A 15,907-nucleotide genomic window follows, 5' to 3' on the forward strand; every position below is an offset into this window, starting at 1 on the left:
CCTGGGCCCCCGGCAGTCACCACGACTGAGGCTGATTAACAAAAACACAACATCAAATGCCTTTACTTTTGAAGTCTCCCCTTTAAGGGGAGGCGGGAAGTAGAAACAGGAAGGGGGATTTAATTTTAAAAACTGTATAACGAATCAAACGCTGATCTCAGGCCCTCTCTGCACGCCTTGGGCCCAGTCCTGGCCAGCTGCATCCCCACGGCAGCCCCACCTTACCTCGGGGACCGAGGTGGCACCAGGAGGGGGTCGGGGAAGGCCAGCAGGTCCCTGCCTGGCTCCTCCTCATCAGGTGAGCAGGCGGGGTGGGCCGCTGGGTGGGCAGGATGTTACCACTGCAGAAAGTCTCGAACGAGCTTCCAGAGCTTGGTGATCCAGAGGTTGACGCCGAGGTCCATCAGGTACTGGATCTCGGGCGTGAGCATGCGGCGACAGAGCTGTGCGTGTCGCTGCCCAATGCTCTTCTTGAGGTTGTAGCCCAGGATGGACTTGGCGCCCAGCGGCTGCCAGGGCTGCATGGCCGAGTCCTGGATGGCGGCAGCGTCCACCGCGTGGCCCCCGTCGATGCAGATGCGCCGCATGCGCTCGTTGGCGCGCCGCAGGGCGGCCACCTCGCGGGCCATGCGCTCCCGCCCGAACGCTTCCACCTTTCGCCAGAAGCTGGCGTTGAAGTGCCGGTAGAGGCGGGCATCCAGCACATTCCAGGCCGTGGCACGCCGGTACAGCTCCCCTGACAGGCGGGGCACGGCTGAGGCGCGGCGGGCGTTGAGCTTGAAGTAGAGCACGTCCTCCAGCTCCCAGCACAGCAGGTCCTTGAGTAGCACCAGGGACTCGTCGAAGTACTCCTGCAGGAGCACCAGGTGGAAGCGGCGCTCCACCTCCAGGATGTGCTCCTGCACCTGCGGGCTGCGGGGGTCCAGGCCGCTGTCGTAGCCCAGGTCGAAGAAGAGCAGGTTGCGGAGGTAGTGGGCGTTGTAGCCGTTGGGGTCGTAGTAGCGGTCAGGGTCCTGCAGGAACTCGGCCAGCTTGTCCCGGCCTGAGAGCTTCCAGGTGAAGGGCACCACCGAGCCGAAGTAGTGGAAGGAGGACTCAAAGAGGCGGGCGGGGTCGCGCAGCACGGTGATGAAGGTGGCGTTGGGCGGCACTAGGCCCCGGACCTCCTCGTAGTGAAAGCGCATGTGGTTGCAGATGATGTTGAAGCAGGCCCCCGGCCGGTAGTCCTGCACCAGGCTGCGGGCGAAGAAGGCCGGGTAGTCAAAGTCGTTGCGGCCATTGGGGAAGGCGAACTTGAGCCCGTGCTTCTGGCCGAAGCGGAACAAGATGTTGAGCAGCGTGCTACTGGCGGTCTTGTGCGTCTTCATGAACACGATGTCCCGCCGTGGCTGGCACCCTCCAGACGAGCCGTTAGCAGTGGCGGCCGTCTCTGCCTCACCCGGGGCTGGGGAGCAGGACGCTACGCCTTCCGGGGTCCTGCTGGGCACAGAGTGGCGGGGAGAGCCTCAGGGGCTGCGGGCCCAGGTGTCAGAACCTTGGGCCCTGGCCTCTAGACAGCGAGTTTGTTGGGGACAGTGGGGTGGGGGGCAGCCAGGACAGGGGGCCAGATGGGCCTTCACCCAGGCTGCAGTGCTGGGGCTGGGGGGTTGGCCTCCCTGGCCTCTTGTTCCTCATCTGTGGAATGAGGAGCACAGCAGCCTCTCTTCGTGGGGTTGGTGTGAGGTCAGAGTGAGAGAACATGCCAGTTCTTGTCTCCCTTGTGGCCACCGTGTCCTTGTACCTTTATCATGAATTGTCTTTAAGATGAACCACAGGAAATTTTGTAAGCCAAAAATGGTCATTTTTTTACTAGAAATAGTCAGTGATCAGTAATTTCCTCTAGTTCAACTTAATGCCACCTAACCAAGGGCACGGGCCATGCCAGGCCTGGGCTGTGCAGCCCCGTGGGGAGGTGGGACAGCCTCCTGGTTAGGAGCCAGGCTTGGAGGCCAACAGACTCCAGTTTGAACGAAGGCCCTGTGCCAGCTGAATGCTCTCGGACAAGCCACGCCCCCTCCCAGCCCCACTGGAGCCTTGGCTGATGCCAGTGCAAGCCCTGCACGCAGATGGTGCTATCTGATTCCCATGCCGTGTAAGGCAGGCTCTGTTATTACACCCACTTCACAGGTGAGGGCACTGAGACCCAGGGTACACAGTGAGTTCTGTCCTCAGTGGAATCTCTGCCCAGCATAGCACGGTGCAGAGAGTGTCCCCTCACCCCACCCCCACCCCTTGGTCGCCCAGGAGGGCCACTCACGCAGAGGGCAGGCCAGCGTGCAGCGGGGGCACCGCATACGAGTAGAGCAGCAGCAGGAAGCTGGTGAAGAGTGCTCCCAGCACCAGCCCCTTGGCCATGGACTCCCAGCGTTTCCTCTGAGGCAGCGGCATCTCAGACACCTGCGGGGAGCACAGAGCAGAGCGAGCGTCAGAAGGCCGGCCCCAAGGAATGCCCACCACTGCCCCAGGCCCGGCAGGGTTGGGGGGCAGCCTTTGATATTGGGCCCTGCCTCCGCCAGCTCTGTGGGCCCCCAGCAAGGTCCACGTGGAGAGACAGTGACGGGGTTGCGTGCAGAGATGGTAAAGCAGACACGAGGCGAAGCTGGAGAGTAGGGAAGAAGTTTCTACTGCCTGGTTCGGTGTTCATTTTCAAGCTGAGTGGGGAGTGGACACCTGGGTGTTCATTAGTTTACTGTTTATATCGTTTCTGGCTTCATTGGAATCGTTCACTGAGAAGGAAAAGAAGACCCTGTCCCACTGCCTGTCCCTCCAGGCCTGGGCCAGGGCCGTCTGCAGGGAGAGAAGGAGGCTGTGAATCCCACACCTCTTGGATTCCAGCCATTCCCACCGTCCCTGGTGCCGCCCTTCCCAGCTGCCCAGTGAGGAGCTGAGGCTCCTGTCTCTTCCCTGGCCCCGGGGTCCGTAGGGCAGGCAGGAAGGAACCGAGGCTCAGAGTGAGGGGGGAGAAGGCTCAGGCCACACAGCCAGCCAGCCAGCCAGGCCTCGGCCCACACCCCACCTCCTCTCCAGCTGCCAGCAGGCGGGGTTGCCCAGGTAAATTTGAATTTCAGATAAACAACAAAATTGATTTTAGTATAAGTCTGTCCCAAATATTGCACTGAAAATTATTCCATGTCTGTCTACACACCTAATTTAACTGGGCGCCCTGGGTTTTTGTTTGGTGTTGGTTTAGGGGTGGGGTGGCGACCCTGTCAGCAGGGGACTGAGGCATGAGCTGCCATGGGCCTGGGAGAGAGCCGGGACTCGGGGGCCTGCCCACCTCCCCTCGGCCGCAAGGCTAAGGCACAAAACTTTCCACTCCCATTCTGGCACGGGTGGCATGGAGCCCTGGGCCCCTGAGGCCACGAGAGGTCACGGTGCTACCCCATAACTACACGTGCTGGCACGTCACCACTGTCCCTGGGGGCAGAGGCCAAGTAACCTGCCTGGAGCAGAACCCCACATACTTCCTCCTGGAAAAGTCACCCGAGAGACCCACAGACCCTTCCCGGAAAAGGGGCACTCGGGCCCACACCTCCAGCCACAACAGGCCCGGGTCCTCTGCTCATCGTCCAGAAGTGTCTCCGCACAGGAAAGGAGGTAAAGAAGTGATCAGCGGAGGGGGGGATCCATACGAGAGGGCACGGGGCCTCCCCGTGACGATGGCCCGTCTCTGTTCCGTCTCAGACGGACGGGCCCTCGGGGTGCACGAGAGTGTGGGAGGGTTTCTGGAGGGCGTTCTGTCCAGGGAGGAGACCGCGAGCTCTCCGAACGCCAACTGTTTTACGGAGACGCCTGGGCACGTGGGGTGTGCAAGGGTGTTCATGGTAGCTTGGTCAGAAAAACAAAACAGTTGGAAACAACCTTAGCTGCCATCAGCAGGGGCCACGACACCAACAAGGACCCATTTCCAAAAGGAGTCATTTGTACCCATTCAGAAACACAAGGCAGAGCTGGGGGCCTGGCTCAAAGACACACCGTGATTCCCAGAGCACGGAGTCCGCCAATCGGCGTGCGTGTGTGAGAAAACACACAGGAAGCCCGGGCAGAAACAACTGGGAAGGTGGGGGGCAGCATTTTACATTTTAACAGTGGTGCCCTCTTCAGAGCTGGGGGAGGGGTACACTCGGAAATATTGTTCTATATCCTGCATTTCTGCAGTGGTTGCGTTTTTTAAAGGGGCATGTATGACCTTCTTGATCAGAAAGACACATATATTTAATATAGTTAAACAATAGGTCAGAGAGCTTGTGAGGCGGGGTAAGCCGCCTGGGATGGTCTGGTCCCGGAGGGGCCCCAGGAAGGAGAGGTGCCGGCCTCGGGCTCCGGAAGTCCTGGTCCTGCGTCTCAATCACAGGAACCCCTGGGAGCCTCCATTTTCATCCGTGCAGCGGGGAGCTGGTTCTCACTGGCTCTCCCTGAGTCGGGGCAGGCAGAATGGCTAATACAAAGTAACTAAACACAGAGAGGGCTGGGTTAGCTGCTCCCCTCAGCGCCCCAGGAAGTCTGGGTCTGTCTGTGTCACTCTGAGGGTGTGCCCCCTGAGCAAGGAGTGGCTGCAACGCCCCTCCCCGAACCCCCTCACAAGTTCAAACCTGCACCATGCCTCGAGTGCCCCCACAGGCCTCCCGTTCCCTGGGGGCCCCGGGGAAAGCGAGGCAGAGCCCCCGGTCAGGCCACAGCCTCAGACGCAGGCCCAAGCCCTGAGTGGGACATTGAGCCTCAGCTTCTCTGACTTTAAGATGGGGAGGGCTTAGGATTCCCGCCCTCAGAAAATCTCCAGACCCCCCACCCCCCACAACCTGAGCTGCCCCACTCACCAGGGTACTTTCTGGAACTCTTGGAAGCTGATGGCAGAAGCTCTGGGGCAAAAGCCAGGCAGTAGGGGGCAGACTAGCCTCCCGGAGCCATCAATCAGGCTCTGTCTGGCCCCGCCCAGGATGTTTCCCAGCCTCCATCACTGCCTCACTCAGCCACTGGTTCATTCTCCCACTTGGGCTTCCTCTGCCGGGCGCCGGGCTCTGCCGGGCGCCGAGCCCTGGGCCTCCGCACCTTCTGGTGTCACTTTGGAGCCCCTAGTATGAGCCAGGAGCTGGGTGGGGTCTTCTCCAGAGCATTTCACTGACTCCACTCAGCTATCCTGGGAGGCAGACCCCACTGTCACCCCCATTTTGCAGATGAGGAAACCGAGGCTCCAGGAGGGGATGAGACTTGCTCGGGGTCACTCAACGAGGCAGGGTTCGGGGCTGGAATTCAAACCCGGGTCTGCCAGCCTCCAACGTGCAGCCCCCAGCTTCGTGCGCGGCAGCCCCTACCTGATGTGTCCCGGGCCCAGCCCCAAGCCCTGGGGAGGAAGGGTGTGTGCAGCAGAAAGTTCCACCACAGAAGGCTGAGGTGTGGCTGTGGACCTCTGTCGCAGCAGGGTCTGGCCTCTGTGGGCTGGGCCAGGGCAGCCAGGAAGAAGGGTGGGGAAGTAGACAGGGCCCTGGTGGCTGGTCCCAGCTGTCTCAGCAGCATGAGACATCCAAGGTTGGTGGTCCCCTTCCTGCCTGGCCTCTGTGAACCTGGGCACGTGGCTCACCCTCTCCGAGCCTCACTCAGTCTCCTGTGTACAATGGACACACAACAGCAAGGTCAGGGCAGACAGTGCCCTTGGTGACCACAGGCAGAGCCCTGGGTAAACTGAGGCCCAGAGGTGGGCCGGCTGGCAGTCAGGAGCCTGGCTGGTGGGAAAATAGTTACGAGGCTATGAGATTTCAATGAGAGAATGCATGTACACAGGCGGAGATCAATACATATTAATGATTATTATCACTATTGACCAGGGCTCGGCTGCAGGCAAGCCTGATGGTGATTCGGCACCGAGCTCTCTGAGCCTGGCACCTGGTGAATGTTTGGTAAATGAACCCTCACGACCCTCAGGGCAGAACGTGGCCAGGGCTGGTAACATATGTGTGAGAGCCACATGTGTCAGCCATACATGTGAAAGTCACACGGAGCCAGCACTTTGGGGCCAGGAGCCTGGATTGGAATCCCAGCTCTGCTGTTCCCCTGTTGCCTGCCTTAGGCAGGTCTGCGCCTTAATTTCTTCTCCAAAATGATGATACGAACTCTCCCTTCATCATGGGGCGGTGGGCAGACCCTCTGCCCCCGACAAGGAAAGTGACAGGTGCAGAGCAGACACTCCCTGAGCCCGGGCTGCCACGCTGTTATCATCGTCATTAGCATCACCCTCCCAGGGTCCCCGTCATGGCCCTTCGAGGCAGATGCCCACTTACCCACGATGGGGGATCACAGGCCGCTGACAGCCCCAAGTCTAAAGCCACGGGATCCTGAGGACAATCCGTGTGGCCCAAGCTTCACAGCCTCCAGTCTGGAAGGCAGCACAGCAGGAAGGCTGAGGCCCAGAGAGGGCAGGGCCACCCTCAAGGTCACACAGCACGGAAGCAGCAGAGGCAAGACTAGGACGTGGGTCCCCTTTCTCTGCCTACAGTGGTGACAGTCCCAGGGCAGATGGTCCCCGTTCCCTAGTCCATCCCACCTATTCCTGCCCTTCTGGGTCACCCCAGCCCTCCATCTGTGCCCATGGCTGGCCCCAGGCAGGCCCAGCAATCCTCCAGTTTGACTGGACCAGCACCCTCCAGGGAACAAAGGAGAGATCAGACTACTCATCCCCCACGGCGTGCACGCAGGCAAATGAAGCCAGGATGGCAAGCCTCCTGTCGGGCAGCATCAGCACCGGGCAGCTCCTGGCCCCAGGGTGTCCTGCTCTCCCGGGGACCTGTGTGCAGGGGCGGAGGAAGACGCGCTTACCTCGGCTCTTGACCGGCTACCCCTTTCTTCTCCCTGCCTGAGCCACGTCTGACTCCCAGGCTGCCTCTGCGGTCACTGGGAAACAGGAACGCTCCAATGACACCCAGTAGTGTGCTGGCTGGCTCCCTCCCACTCCAGGGGTGTGAATATTCATGAGTTCCCTCCCTGGGGATAGCAGGTGGCATGTCCCTGTACCCTGCAGGTATACCCTCTGCCCCCTGGGTGGCCCCTGACCTTCTCTGGATCTCAGCAGCTGGGCAGCTCCTTCATCCAAGGGCTCAGCAAGGTCCCTGGTGTCCTTGGGCCAAGGACACAAGCAGCCGCAGAGCCCTGCAGAGAGCCCAGGACAGGCTCGAAGGCCTCGGGAGCAAAAAGGAGGCCACTGGGATGGGGAGGCGAATTGCTCCTTGAACCACAGCTCGTTTAACCCTGCCCTGTGCATTAAGCACCACTGTCAGCCCACTCCCCAGGTGAAGAAACCAAGGCTCATAGAGGTGAGCTCGCCTGTCCAAGGTCACACAGTTAGCAGAGGGCAGACAGCCGGACAGAGTCCAAACTCAGACTTGCCAAACTCCAGGGCTCAGAGGTGCCGAGGCATGACCTCTAAACTCCGGGGGAGCCCAGTCTCGGAGCAAATCACCCCAGAAGGCCTCCTTGAGGGGAGCTCTTGACCAGGACTGGGAGGGTGGGCCTGATGACATTTCACCTCTCTGAGCTCCAAGTCCTGAGTCAAAGAGGTGCCAGTCCAGAATCCGGCCTGTCCTGCCTCCACCCGTGTGAGGGATGGTGGCACAGGTCACCCTGGACGGGCCTGGAAGGACTCGGGCCAATCAGGGATGCTAGTGATCCTTCCCAAGGTCTCAACAGGAAGAGGCAGCGTTAGGGGGCCTGGCCTTTGACGAGAGGGTACCTCGGGCTCAGCGCCAGCGCTGGAACCCCTCACACCCCACACTTAACTGGGTCTAGGTGTGTTCTCTCTCAGCTTTGCCCACAGACAGCAGGTGCTCAGGAAAGCCCCCTGCATCCTCCCTTCAGCAGTGACGCCCACAGCCCCCAGCATGGCCTGGGCGCAGGGCTCTAGGTGCCCGAGTGTCAGCATCAATTAGTAATAATCATTATCCCACACGGAGCACTTTAACAGGTTGAGCTGCTGCCAGCCTCTCCCAGGGAGCAGCAGGCATCTGACACTTTGCTATGATCTCTTTTCCCCCAAAGCCCTGCCCAGCCTGGGAGCAGCCCCCCCCCCCCCAAGCACCCATGAAATAGCAGAGCTTACAGGCCCACGAGGAAGGCCCAGAGTCCTGATCTGAGTGCTGGATCGGGACCAGGCACAGGCAGAGTCGTTTCCTCTTCTCTGGGCTTAGCGAGCTCGAAGGCAGATGTGTGGGATGAGTCTGGGCCGAGCTGCCATCAAATAGCCAGGATGGCGGTTTATGAACATGGATTGTGGGCCGGAGTCCAGTCCATGCTCAGGACTTTCCACGCGTCACACACCCCCATAATCCTCTCAAGAAGTCCCTGTTATCACCCCCACTCTATAGAGAAGGGAGCTGAGGCTCTGGGGTGGGGGAGTGACAAGCCCAGCGTCACACGGGGTTAACAACCTCGTCCAGGGGGAGTGGAGCTCAAGCTCTTGAGCAGGAGGCAAGCTCCTGGGTGAGGGTAAGAAGAGCCACACGCAGCCAAGCCTTCCAGAGCAGGGAGCAGTTAATGCAGAACCTGCACCTCCAGCCCCGCCAGGGAGGGCTCTTTCCCACATGACATCTCTCTAGCTGGTTTTGTTGTTGTTTTTTTAAGATTTTATTTATTTTTAGAGAGAGGAGAAGGGATGGAGAAAGAGGGGGAATGAAACATCCATGTGTGGTTGCCTTTCATGTGCCTCCTACTGGGGACCTGACCTGCAACCCAGGCATGTGCCCTGACCAGGAATCGAACCGCTTTGGTTCACCAGCTGGCACTCAATCCACTGAGCTACACCAGCCAGGGCTGGTTCTTAATTATAACAACAGTCCTTGCTCACTGAAAAAAAAAAAAACCAAAAACAAAAGCAAACTTTGGACAATTACAGAAAAATGTAAAGACGACGATGAAAAGAGCTCCACCCCCAGACATTTTTTTCTGTCTATATATGCATACAGATGACCGGAGGGCTCTCTTTGGGGAGCTAATTTTGTCTTTAACTTGCTTTTTCCCACATATCAGTAGATTGTGGACATTGTTTTGCGACCACAGTGAGTTTTAAATTGATCAGTTCCACAGGTATTTGCTGAGCACCCGCACTGTGCCCAGCGCTGGGGCTCATGGTGCCGGGTGCACAGAGCGGGGCTCACAGAGAGCGGGGCAGACACCTGCGGGTCCTGTGATGGAGGACACTTCAGCGGGGCTGTGGGAACGTGGACTAAACACTTGATTCAGCCTGTAAGGTGGGAGGGACAGGCTCAGGGAGGCTTCCTGGGGCGTCTCCAGGGGCAGAAGCTGCTGTGTGTTTTCCAGTTTCCAAAGGCAGTCCGTTCCCTTTCCCCCCTGGGTGCATGGCTGAAGTACGTTTCCCATCCTCCCTGGCAGTTCAGGGTCCTCACGGGACTGCATTCTGGCCGATGGACTGTGAGCATAATGACAGCTGATGGGTTAAGTGGGCAGAACTTCCGTGGTCTTTTCCCTCCACTGGATGAATGGGGGTGGTGTCTAAGGACCTGGAAGTGGGAGGGGCTATACAATGGGAGGAGCCTGGGTCTCCACATCACTGCTCACCAAACACCAGATTGGATTTTATGAAAATGACAACTAAACTGACATTGTGGTAAGCCTTTCAAACGTGGGGCTTGCCTGTTACAGCAGCTGGCATTAACTATGCACCTGTTACCCTAAAATGAGCCGGACAGGAAACAAAGCATGTTTCCAAAGCAGGAAACAAAGGCAAAGGCCCAGGGCAACTGAGAACCTAATGAATGCTTAGTCTGGCTGGAGAGTCCGGTGTATGAGCATGTCAGAGGCTGTGGGGCAGGCAGGGAAGACTAGAGGCACAGCTAGAAAAGGGGCAGGGGCAGGGAGGACATGCAGGGTCTTGGGAAGTATGCTAAGGAATCTGGCGTGGGTCCTGTGGGCAATGTGGGGCCCTGGGAGCGTCTTCGGCAGAGGAGTGAGGAGATAAGATTCCCATCAGGCTGCTAGACAGAAAATTAACTATAGAGGTGGAGAAGGAATGGGAGGAGCAGGCAGGCCTTGACAATGGCTGTTCTGCCTGTCTAGGTGTGAAATCACCGGAACCAACGATAAGGCTGGGAATGGACTGGCACCATAACAGGGAGGAAAGAATCCCTGTTGGGGTCACTGGCTGGGGGTGGAGCTAGTCCCAGAGTGGAGGACACTAAGAAAGGAGCAGGTTTAGCATGGGGTTGAGCGGGCAAAGTCCATTTTAGTTCAGGACACGCTGAATCTGGAAAATGCGTGAGATGCTTGCAGGCTGTGCAAAGAGCAGTGGGAGCCCTTGTCAGTAGCTCAAGAAGAAGATCTCAGGGGACAGAGGCTGAGGACCATGGGCACAGAGGTGGGAACTGAGGTTAAAGGAGCAGATGGCGTCACCAGGGAAAGGCTGAGGGAGGGGAAGCACTTGCACCTATGGGAGCAGGAAGGGGAAGATTTCCCCCTGGGAAATACAGATTAAAGGCCCCCAAAGCCACTGGCTTCAGAGCATCCTGTGGAACCACCATCCCTGTGAATCACTCCATGCTGTGTGCACACAGGAACAGGACTCGGGCAGAGAAAGTGGCGGGATGAGTGACCTAGGGCTGTTCCCAGGGAGACTCTCCTGGGGACACTGGAGGGGACTTTAAGAGCAGAGCAAGAAGACATATTTGACAACAACTATTATAGTCCTAAAAGTGCCCATCCTTGGACCCAGCAACTCCATCTGCGGGAATTTGTCCCAAGAAGATAATCTTGGACAAGATCTCAGACGGAGCATAAGGATGTTCATTGCTGCGTTATTTAGAAAAGGCAAAGTTTAGAAAACAACTAAACGTCCAACAATAGAAAACAGTTAAAAATATTAAGTGACATTCACCCCATGGTCTATTACGTACTCATTAAAATATGTTCACAATATATAATAAAATGAAATATATATACACATATATGTGTACACACATACACACGTAATTTGGTATACAAACAGCCTGTGTTACTTGGGGGAAAAGGTAAAACAAAAAAATTAGGGCATTTCCATTTTGAAAAACTGCATTCTGGCTGCAGGAGGAGGGGGACGTGGCTGGTTTGAACCATGCCCCACCGTGCTGTGTGACCATGGCCGGCGTGCTGCCCTCTCTGGGCCTCAGTGTCCTCAAATGGGGAAGAGGCAGCAGGGCCTGGGGCAGAGAGGAGGCTGGGAAGTGTGGGCTGTGCAGGTGAAGGTTCAGATGGGAGAGGTTGACCCTCTGACCAGGAGCACTTGGGGCAGAGACTTGCAAGGATCCGGAAGCTTCCCACTCTGAGCCCCTCTGGAATGCGCTGCTGGAGTAAAAAGGGGAGGGTCGCCCCCGAGGGGTGCTTCAGCTGGACCCCAGCTTGCTGGCTCCCAGGACCACATCTGAACTGTCACCCCCAGGACCACGTCCAAACTGTCACCCCCCAGCATGCTGCTCCAACTGCCCCCTCGGTGCGGGGAGTGGCTGCCAGTTAGGTCCCAGGCCTGACTACAAAGAGGCCAATATTCTTTGATGATTCAGGAAGCTATTTTTGATCTTGCAGGGTCACCTATCTCTACCTTTTCAAAGGGCAACCACACCTGTGACCCCTACAGGCCCTCCCAGCGTCACCTGCTAGCCCACGTGGCAGGTGAGAAAACTGAGGCTCAGGAACGCGTGGAGGGGCTAGACGTCAAAGCCAGAACTAGAAGCAAGCTCGCAGCGCTTCCTGCTGCACTGCCTCGTCTGGGTGCACTCGCCACCTCCCCCGATGGCACGCTGTCACCCCAAAGCAGCTCTGAGTGTAGGGTGGCAAAACATAGGTTAACTAAAAAGTCAGTCACTTCTTTATTGGCTCCAAAATTACTGAGAGTCCTGGAGGTGAGTACGGGGGAGCTCGTGATATCCTTCTCTGCACCTTCTAGCATGACTGAAATGTTTTTGTAAAGGAATGTCACGCACTTGTTTGCATAAGAACAGGAAACAACATAAAGGGTTTTCAGAGGTGCTGGGCACAATGCCCTGAATCCATCCACCTGCCTCTCTGCTCCTACAGGGGCTGAGGTGCCCTGGCTATGCATCCTGGTTCCCCCACTCCCCAGCTGGGCCGCCTTAGGCAAGTGACCTCCCCTCTCTGAGCCTGTTTCCTAAAAAATGTGGATCCTGCCACCCTCTCAGGGGCTTGCTGTGAGGACCAAATGAGACGAGGCACACATGGCCCTTTGCACACGCCTCGGAGCATTGTCATCACCCCCCAGACGCCCTGGGCAGGAGAAGCAGGAACTGCCAGTGCAGGTTCCTGCAGGCCACCCTCCCCATCGAGGGCACCCATATTCCCAGGCTCCAGACCCAAGATCCCTAAGATTTTGTATCCGAGGAAATCGAGGCACAGATAGGGAAGGACTCACCTAAGCTCACATGGCAAGTCAGGACACCTCTGGGACCAGGTGTGGGGGTGCGCAACCACACCTCACCTTTGCCCTGGAACCAGCAGGAGGGAAAGAAGGAATCGTTTGGGATCCCACTACCTCCCATCACTTCTCACCTGGCGATTCCCCCAGCCCCCTGCCCACTGATCCTCATGGGCACCTCTGCTCTGTCCAGCCCTTCCTGTCTGAAGCAGGATGGGGCTCCTAAAAGGGCTTGTGTCTATTCCTCACCTAGTCAAAGCAAAGCAAGAAGCCCTTTGAGAGCCTGTTGCCATGCCTGGGATCCCACCGTGTGTCCATCATTCTCCCAGTTAATTGCCTCTCTCACTGGGGTGGTGCAGGCAGCCCCTCAGACCCCAGAGAGAGGGAAGGACCAAAGGGAGACATTCTTCCCTCGCTGGGTGACATGAGGGTATGGGACCCAAGCTCTTAAACATCAGACCCATGCCCATCAGGCAAGGGGATGAGCGGGAAGCAGGCAGGCTTCTTCGTCCACAGGGAGCTTCCTTCAAGCGGGGATCTGCCCGAGAGCGAAGCAGGGCATGAGGCCGCCCCAGGTGGCAGCTGGGGACAGGCCTCTGTTGTCTCTGCTCCCAGCGCAGCAGCCTGCTCACCCGCGAGTGTCAGGCAGAGCCGGGAGCCAGGGAGGCAGGGGGGTGGGATCCTGAGCCGGCAGTTTGGGGCAGCCCAGGCAGCTCCAAGAGGCTAGGACCCTAGAGGAACTCGGAAGTCTTGAGCAGGGCTGGGATCCTGAGATGCAGGCTGAGGCAAGACTCCTGTGATTACAGCCACCTTTGAACTATGTGACCTTGGGCAAGTCCCTGAACCTCTCTGAGCCTCAGTTTCCCTTCAGGATAACAAGGACAGCAGCAAGGTCTCCTCGGCAGGGCAAGGCATAGTGCAGCAGCACACAGGGCTGTTCTGGCCCAGGCTTGCCCTCAGCCTTGCCCTCTGTGGGCCTCAGGTCACCCCTTGGTAAAGGGAGAGATTGGATTCTCCCAACTGGACTGTCCTGAAGATTTCCATGGCACCTGTCACTGCAGCAACCCAGGAGATCAGGTGTCAGGCCCGTCACCTCCCTCCCTCCCTCCAGTGGGGGTCACTGCAGCCAGATGTGTCTCCATCACCTCTCCCGTTCTAGGCAGGTAAGGAGAGGAGAGGGTCCCCATTGGGAAGGGGCCACAGGCTCGCTCTGTGCTGTGACTAAAGTTCTGGCTTGGTACCAGGCTGGTCCTCCTTCCTGGGCACTGGTCCAGAAAACAGGGGAACTGTTGGATTTTCTGGGGGACCAGGGTTTGTCCCGTTCCCACTAAGCCTCTCCTTGGTGGCCTTGGCCCCTCTGTACTACAGGACAGGGCCTTCCCCAAGGGAGGGGATCAATCCCTTACCTGGGCCCCCAACCCCTGTTCTGACAGACCCCCCCTTCTGGGGGAGGCCTGGTGGGAAGAGGGGAGATTCCTGCCCCTCCTCTTCCAGAGCACAGGCTGCTGTGTCCAAGATTAATCATTAATGGACTTGCAGCTCCAGCCCAGCTCCAGCTCCACCCATCCCACGTCTAGTGACTGGGAAAACCTCGGAAATGGGGACCCAGCGGGAGAAACCAAATGCAGGATGAGAACCAGCCTGCGCCATCCGGGCCCCAGCCTGCCCACCCAGCACTGCCAGCAGGAAGGGGCACCCGGGCCCCGAGGCTGCAGTAGCACTTCCATATCACTGAGGTCTGAGAGTCCGGGCGGGTGCGCGGTCCCAGTTGGGAGGTTGGGATGGTGTGGGTCGGGACCCAAGGGAGTAGACTGAGACAGGGTGTCAGCTGGCAGTGGGTGCTGGGCCCCCAGGACGTACCTTCTCCCCGTTCTCCTCGGGCTCCGCGTGCTGGTTCGGCCCGGGGCCGCGCCGCCCGGGCGCTTACTAGGCGGCGGGGCGTACCCGCCGGAGCCTCATGCTCCGCGGGGCCTGAGCCATGCTCCCGCCCCGCCCCCGACGCCGCTGCGCGGGCTCCGGCCAGGTGCGGCCGTCAGACTCGCCCAGCCCCCTGCACCTCGGCCAATGGGCGCCCCCGACCCCGGTCCCCTCCCGACCCTTCCACGCGCGCCCGGGATGCACAGAAGCCGCATTCAGCGAGTCCGGGACAGCATCGCGCCCCCGCCGGCGGCCCAACAAGGCTCATTTGTCTCAGACGCGCCAACGGGGCCATTGTCCCGCCACCGGACCCTGAGTCTCGGCTGAGCTCCCAAGCTCTGAGGGGATTCGAGGCTGCCTGGGAAACGGGGTGGCGTGGTGGTGGTGAGGCCTGCCCTGCTCTGGGAAGAAGGCGGCGGCCAGATGAGAGGGTTCAGTGGAGGGTTTGGTCCCCTGCTCCAGTCAGTGCAGGCTGGGGACACACTTTTCCACTCCTGAGACACGGTTGGGGGTTGGGGGTGGTGCCGGAATTTCTGAGGGTAGCTCAGGCAAGGGACCCGTCCGCAACTGGCCAGCCCCTCAGAGCTCTCAGCTGACCCCACCTCTCCAGAGCACCCATCAGGGCTGAGCACAGTGCCATCAGCATGCAGGTGCCCCCCACCCAGGATCCACCGTTTTCCAGCTGGGCTTCCCTCCTTCAACTGAGGGGCAAGGATGGGGACTAATGCCTGTCTGTGGCCCCATGTAATGCTCAGCTCCAGCTGCAGGCAGTGACAAAGGAGCTGGATGCCCAGTGGAGCATGGGCCATGTCATAGCCCCACTGCACGCCCCCCCACCCCCACTACTGGGCGACTCTGGAATGGGGAAAATTCCACACCAGCATGGCTGCCAGATTTTTCCATATCTGATGGGCCTGCTCTCCCGCCCTGCCGTGGCTCCAGGATGCACAAGCACCCAGGCAGGCCAGTCATGCCCCAGGGCAGCAGGCTTTGGCTCAGGGGTCCTGACCCTGCCTGTGGGGGCACTGCCCCACCACCATGAGCATGGCAGAATGGAATACAGCCCTCTCTTCCCCCCAGCTGAGACAGGGGCCCTGGGGCATCCGATCCCTCAGCCAGAGCCCACCCAAGACCTCCCTCCCCTCTCCACAGGTTGGGCCTGCAGCCACTGCCCAGAAAACGTCCATGGAGCCTCAGGTGCCTCCCTGTAGGGAAGGTGGAGCCAGCTCCAAACCCACACTTCCTTGCCCTGGGCCAGCTCCCGACAGCCCTCCCACTGGGGCACCCCAGGAAGGTTCTTCAGAAACTCCCTGCCTGACCTGGGAGGGGTTGTGACCATTCTGAGCCCCATTCTGGCCTTGGCTCCTCCGTGAGGCACTGTCAAGCGTGGGTGGGAAGCTGTGAGGACAGCCTAGCAAGGGCAGCAAGTCAGGCTGCTGCAACATCCATACTGGGGGTTATTGGGCAGTGCTGCCCTGCAGCCCACAAGGTGAAGCTCGTTCCCTCAGCTCAGGCCCCAGAGACCCTTCTTCAGGCACTGGCTCTTCC

At 58.9% G+C, this 15,907-nt stretch overlaps 1 protein-coding gene across 4 annotated transcripts; it reads right to left on the reverse strand.

The window, feature by feature from the left end:
• Positions 1-57: 57 nt before the first annotated feature.
• Positions 58-15,550, reverse strand: GAL3ST1 (galactose-3-O-sulfotransferase 1). Of its 4 annotated transcripts, XM_036014780.1 has the most exons (4): positions 14,303-15,550; positions 12,440-12,512; positions 2,297-2,436; positions 58-1,476 (listed from the first exon to the last, which is right to left on the reverse strand). In XM_036014780.1, the coding sequence occupies exons 3-4, from the start codon at positions 2,425-2,427 to the stop codon at positions 336-338; spliced, it is 1,272 nt and encodes a 423-aa protein (XP_035870673.1). In that variant the 5' UTR covers positions 2,428-2,436; positions 12,440-12,512; positions 14,303-15,550; the 3' UTR covers positions 58-335. The 4 variants fall into 4 exon arrangements, with proteins under 4 accessions (XP_035870673.1, XP_035870675.1, XP_035870674.1 ...); XM_036014782.1 differs by lacking the exon at positions 12,440-12,512; XM_036014781.1 differs by lacking the exon at positions 14,303-15,550 and having other exon boundaries at positions 12,440-12,854.
• Between the last annotated feature and the right edge of the window lie 357 nt (positions 15,551-15,907).

The sequence above is a fragment of the Phyllostomus discolor genome, chromosome 13, assembly GCF_004126475.2.
Source record: "Phyllostomus discolor isolate MPI-MPIP mPhyDis1 chromosome 13, mPhyDis1.pri.v3, whole genome shotgun sequence".
NCBI lineage: Eukaryota > Metazoa > Chordata > Mammalia > Chiroptera > Phyllostomidae > Phyllostomus > Phyllostomus discolor.

Bases quoted from the DNA above. Each gene is read 5' to 3' on its own strand.
- GAL3ST1 (XM_036014782.1), bottom strand. From the start codon at position 2,427: ATGCCGCTGCCTCAGAGGAAACGCTGGGAGTCCATGGCCAAGGGGCTG. The intron at 1,477-2,296 runs GTGAGTGGCCCT...TGTGCCCAGCAG, and splicing joins CACGCTGGCCTGCCCTCTGC to GACCCCGGAAGGCGTAGCGT.